Genomic DNA, 6406 nt, shown 5'->3' on the forward strand with positions numbered 1-6406 from the left:
AAAACCAAGCAATCTTTGGAACCCTGTAGCTCCGGCATACTTAACAGTAGAAATTTCATTCAAAGTTTAAGCAGGTTACAAGGCTTTAAATGTTATTCCTCCATATCCGTGGTTTGATTTCTTTTACAGTTTTCACCCAGTCACAGTTTAAGTTTTACGATTTTTAAAAAAAAATCCATAGTCTTCCTTCTTTTAAAAAAAAAGTGCAGTTAACCTTGTGTCCTTCTCACAGTTTCTACTCTACATGAATAATTTATACATACAAATGTTGGTGTTTCTGTCCTCTTTCACCTAGTGTGAGTCTCATTACCATTACCAAGATTTACAGTATTTTCATAAATCACCACAGAGCTCAGAGTGTGTCGACCAAAACTCTCATTGACTCCCATTATATCTGAGCCCTAAATTTTTGGGTAAAAATCAGAAAAGACGGCCTCCAAACCTGTAAAACACACAGTATGGACATGAAAATATATGAACTTGCTCAAAACAAGATTGTGCTTCACACGGTGAAAAAATTTTTCTGATATGACTTACTGACTTTCTATGACTCATGGCTGATTGACTGATTGATTACTTTCAAAGTAAAAGCTCAAAGATGTCCGAAGGAACTGATGAGAGTTCGTGAAACATGCTGAGTTTTCAAAATGTAATGTACGTCTATAAATTATACCTTATGTATAGTTATAGTAGGATATATTTACTGGCAAAAGAAATTTATTCTTTAGAAATGTTCTAGTTTATGATAGTTACTTTTGCTGCTTGTTTTGCTCTATAAGTCATTAATCTATCATCTCCTGTTTTGTCTCTGCTACACAAGACTAAGTTTCCTTCTTGATCTTGTCACCTATCCTCCTCTCCTTTCCTTGTTTCCTTTCCTCTCCCCTCTCGTAGGTTTCCTCCAGATAACCCCTGAAGGTTCTCCTCGGGCCCAGCAGAAGGGCGAGGTCGGCGGCGAGGTCGACGTCTCGGGATCCTTCTGCCTCCACACCTCGGCGCTCGACTTCACCTCCGAGCAAATGTCCGAAGAGCGCCACGTCTCCTCCACCGAGGAGGGAACTGTCACCACGGTGACCAAGACCACCAGGATCACCCGGCAACTGGTCACCACGGAGTCGGGCGAATCTGCGACCACCACGACGACGACGACCCGCCAGGTGATGGACTTCTGAGGATGCTGTAATGATATCTTAAATGTTGTTTAATTTTTTTCTTTGTTGTTGTTTTTGTTGTTATTGTTTATTTTGGTGAGGTTGCAGTGTTCTTGTAAGCTACGCCTGCAACATGGCAAACCTCTATTAAAGTAGCCCTAAAAGTCTTTATTTTATATTTTACTAGTTGAGGTATGAATGTGATGAAATGACTTTTCATCAACCAGCATTACTGTCATTATTACAGCAACAGAGTAATATATACTACCTTTTTTTTCATTTTACATGTGACTATTTTTTTTTGTTACTGTTCTTTGAGTTTTGTTAGTTTAGTTTTAATTATTTATCCGATTGTGTTTGGTTTTAAAGGTTTCACTCTGAATGTAAACGTGTCATTTCGCTTCATTATTTATTGTTGTCGGTGCGTTCAGGATGAATAATTCGCATCATGGATTAGATGTTATGATTAGTTCAAAAACAATGAGCCACCGCAGCACAGGCCAGAGTAATATTCATGTAAATACGACTATATAATTGCTTTTCTGATGCTGAATCCCTTCAATCCAAAATGTAATTATTTTCCTATTCACCAGTCAGGACTAGAAATGTTGTTTTTTTGACCTGATAACCTGTTTTGTTTGTCTTGAAGGAAAAGTGTGAGCTTTTTGAGATTGTAGGATATTTTCTGCTATAGATGCCTACTTTAGCTGGTGCTGTTTCCCAGAGATAGTCACGGTGAGTGAGCAGGACACTCTGGGCTCTTTTTCTGCTGTGGGGATCGAACCTGCGACCTTCTGGTTTCAGGTTTGCTCTCAAACATTTAGGCCAATCTGCTGCTGATCCATTTTATATTCATGTTTTTACTGTACACTGCCAGGGAGGGGCGCCGCTGTATGTTTTGTAACAGCTGAGGTTCAAAACATCAAGAGCAAATTTGGGGATTTATGGATGCTGTTGGGCTTTAATGGAATAAATTGCAGGAGTTGAAACTTTAAATCTTTTCTCTTAAACCAAATGATGTCACTTAAAGGCTGCTACAATGAGATTAGCTAAGGAGTGGCGAGCCTTTCATCCAAAATAAGAAGGACCAGGCATGTTTTCCTTTAATAGTCTGACATTATTATGTTTAATCTTAATATATTTCTAAAGATACATAAAAATATGTCAGATTTTGAGGAAAAAAGCCTGTTTATTAAGTGCCTTTACCCCTTTTTCTTCACCTTCAGTTAAAGTTTTAATTGATTGGAGATTAATTTATTTGTCTTTCAATGAGAAGTTTAAGTTTTATTCAAAAACGTCATATTTTGAAGTGATTGTAGTGTTTAAGGCATTAAATCTAAACTTACCACCTCAAAGTTTTGCAGGATCTGGTCATGTTTTCGTTTAATTAAAATGCATTTAAGAATCTGACAATGATCTATTTAATATCCACACGTTTCAAGACACCTGAAGTAACTGTCAGATACGTATAAGGATTTTTAGTAAGTCCCTTTACCCAGTTTTTAAAGTTTAAATTGATTAAATATTTATATTATTGTTCTTTAAATTCAAGTTTCATTACCAAATGTCATATTTACCGTTTGAGAACTGGATGCAGCGATCAGATTTTTCAAATGGATATAAAACATTTGGGAATCGTGTGATAAAATGCATTTTAAAAAGTCCCAGATTAGTTTCATTAACTACAGCATCTACTTGTATCGAGATTTTTACCTTCCTGGTTTAAACGAAGTCTTTATTTTAGATTCTGAGGGGTTTTTTTTAGTGCCAAGTGTTTTGTCAGAAAGCTGCATTGGAGAGAATGTTGGTTAAGTTGTTACATCAATAAAACAATATTCACACAAAAAACATGTTAAAAATTTGTTTCCTGGTGTTTTATTCTGACCTGAGTTAGTTATTATGGGGTTTTCTGTGCGTCCGCTCATAATCCATCAGCCTGAATCATCTCTAATTTATCTTTATGCCCTTGTTCTTTGCAGGGTTGGGGGGAAATGGAGCCAACAGTAATGTACTGGTTGAGAAACATGATATAAAAAGCTATAAAACTGCAAAAATATTCTGAAATGTCTCAGTCTCAGAATTATCACTCAAATGTTTTACTTAAATTTTAATTCATGCCACAATTTTGAGTTGAATGTGCTTCCTAAACAGTAGAATCTTTACATTTTTGACTAACCATCTTGATTTTTAAAAATATTTTAACTTCCTGTTTGAATGTTTTGACTCATTTTGAACCAACCATGAGCATTTAAAAGTCTATTTCATCTCCACCACGCACGAAACATCAGAGGACAGAAGCAGAATTTCTACAGAGAAGTTTAGCTCTTTCAGATGTTTAGATAACGTCAGCTGTCCGCCTGCATGCTTCACTTTGCAGCCATATGTTAGCTGGAAGCACTGACTGAATATGGAGGCAAATGAACGCTGCAGCTCCTGCGGTGTTTGGAGATTTATGTGCTTTAAATGTGCAAAATGGCTTCAAAAAATTGACGTAAAAGCCCCCAAGCAGTGTCAAAAAAAAAAGCAAAAACAGACAGACAGCAACACTGAACAACCGCATGTTAATTTTTTAATATCAGTGCAGCTTTATCCTCTCTTTTCTGTAATTAAATGCTGCTCTTCTTCTTTGGTTTGTGTAGAATAAGGACACAATAAGAGCGGATCCCATAGAAAACACTGCAGGGTTTCTCACTGTTATGTCACATTCTTCACTTCACAGAAAACAGTACTGGAGGCATCCACTGTGCAGGAAAAAGCACAGTCACTGCAACATATTCAGAGGAACATTTTTATTCTCAGTATAATAGAGAAGACAGAAAAAACAGACACAAGATGTAAAAAAAAAAAAAACAAAGGAGGAAATGAATGAAGCTCTCAGAAAGACGTCTGAGAGGAGGAGGACTTTGTAGAAGAGTGGTAAACTGGGCACATGGGTGCATGACGTCTTCCCATTGTGTGTGTGTGTGTGTGTGTGTGTGTGTGTGTGTGTGTGTGTGTGTGTGTGTGTGTGTGTGTGTGTGTGTGTGTGTGTGTGTGTGTGTGTGTGTGTGTGTGTGTGTGTGTTCCAGTCTACTCATCTGCTGCTGTGATGATGCTGTGAAACGTAGGCTCCTGGGTGAGCCTATATGAAGGCACATTAATGCTGTATGAGGAGCGATCGGTGCCACAGAACCGGAGACTGCAGCGTCACCGGCTGCATTTCCTGCCTCCATCACTTCCATCGTTTACGTCAACGCTGTCAAACTCATTTTAGGGGTAACATTCAGCCCAATTTGATCTCAAGTGACCAGTAAAATCACAGCATAATAACCGATAAATAACCACAACTCCAAATGTTTCCTTTGTTTTAGTGCAAAAAAATCCATTCTGAAAATGTTCACATTTAAGGAATTATCTTTTTATAAAATATCAACAACCTGAAATTTCTTAAGGAGAATAAATTTAATTCAAACAACATTATGCCTCAGTTTGTCATTTACACATTACAACTTATAGATCACAGAGGATCTACAAAGGAACATTTAGTCACAAGTATCTGAACTGAATAATGTAGGATTTTACTGTAGGATCAAAACAACAAAAAAAAGACAAAATATTACAAAAATTAGACACGAAACAAAGCAAAAAAGAGACAAAAAATTAGACAAATGAGACCAAAAATGATAGAGAGAAACAAAACAACAAAAAAGGAGACAACACAAGTGAGACAAAAAAAACCACAAAACGATACAAACGATACACAAATCAACAAATAAAGCAAAACACAAAATAACAAAAATAAGATGAAAAAACAGAAGCGAGACAAAAAGGAAACACAAAATGACAGAAATGAGACAAAAAGATGAGACAAACGATAAAATTCAGACAAAAAACAACAAAAACAAGACAAAGTATTACAAAAACGAGACACAAAATGACAAAAGAACAATGAGCAATCTAGTATTTTACTGTATGATCAAAACAACAAAAAAGACAAATATTACAAAAATTAGACACAAAATGACAAAAAATGAGACAAACAACACGAAATAAAGCAAAAAAGAGACAAAAAAAATCAAAGAAGTTACAAAACAACAAAAAATTCCACAAATGAGACCAAAAATGATTAATAGTGAGAAACAAAACAACAAAAAAGGAGACAAACAACACAAGATTTTTTTAATTAATTTTTTTTTTAAAATGCGGCCTATTTTTCCATTTGGCATTTGGAGACTCTCCAAATTTTTCAAATATTCAAAATGCAGTATGTGTAGTAATAATAAGACATCATGAAAAGAACAAATTATTTTTAAAAAATGCAAATTAGCCCAAAAAAGTTTCTGATAATAGATTTTTAAAAAGAAATTTAATAAAATAATTTTTAAAATGAGGCCCATGTTTTGTTTTGTTTTTGGAGACCCTCCAGATTTTCAGAATCCAAGATTCAAGAGTTTTTAGTTTTTAATAACAAGACATCATAAAAAGAACAATTTTTGAAAAATAAAATAATTATAGAAAATTTGCCAAAAAAAATGCTTTTATAGTAGATTTTAAAAAAAAATAAATAAAATTTTAAAAATGTGGAACATTTTTGTTTTTTTGTTTTTATTTGTCACATGTTCATGCAGCATGTGCAGTAATAATTCAACATCATGAAACAAACAAATTTTCTTAAAAAAAACAATAGAAAATCTGCAAAAAATTGTTTGATTTAATTGACATATATACATATATATATACACACACACACACACACACACACACACACACACACACATATATATATATATATATATATATATATATATATATATATATATATATCAATTAAATCAAATTTTAAAAAATGTGGCACATTTTTTGTTTTGTCTTTAGGAGACCCTCCAGATTTTTCTAATATTCAAGATGATGAGATCAAGTGTTTATATTTTATTTTATTTTACTTTATTTATTGAATTTATTTTTTATTTTTACTTGTGTAATGATAAGACAATATAAAGCAAACAATTCTTTAAAAAAAAAAACAGGAAAATTGCAAAAAAAAAGGCAAAGTGTAATTTATAAAAAAAAAAAAAACAATAATAGGGAGGTAGATATGTGACCACTTCTATAAGATAAGATAAAATAAACTTTACTGATCCCACAGTGTAGAAGCAGCTCAACAGAGAGGCTTTAACGGTAGTTAGGGATTATATTTTATACACAGTACAAAAAATGCACAGAAACATTATATATAAAAGATGAGATTGCAATAAAAGATGGATATAGTTTCCAGC

The 6406-nt window shown here is 33.9% G+C and overlaps 1 protein-coding gene across 2 annotated transcripts in view; it reads left to right on the plus strand.

Moving 5' to 3' along the window:
* Positions 1-3010, plus strand: part of prx (periaxin) — a 46775-nt gene extending 43765 nt beyond the window's left edge. The window contains exon 9 of one of the 2 annotated variants that reach the window (XM_055011914.1): positions 821-960. In XM_055011914.1, coding sequence (XP_054867889.1) covers positions 821-825 — 5 coding nt within the window. In that variant the 3' untranslated portion in view covers positions 826-960. Of the gene's footprint in view, positions 1-820 lie in introns of both variants that reach the window. The other variant, XM_023292171.3, reaches the window with a different exon arrangement.
* Positions 3011-6406: the final 3396 nt, after the last annotated feature.

The sequence above is a fragment of the Amphiprion ocellaris genome, chromosome 7, assembly GCF_022539595.1.
Source record: "Amphiprion ocellaris isolate individual 3 ecotype Okinawa chromosome 7, ASM2253959v1, whole genome shotgun sequence".
Classification (NCBI taxonomy): domain Eukaryota; kingdom Metazoa; phylum Chordata; class Actinopteri; family Pomacentridae; genus Amphiprion; species Amphiprion ocellaris.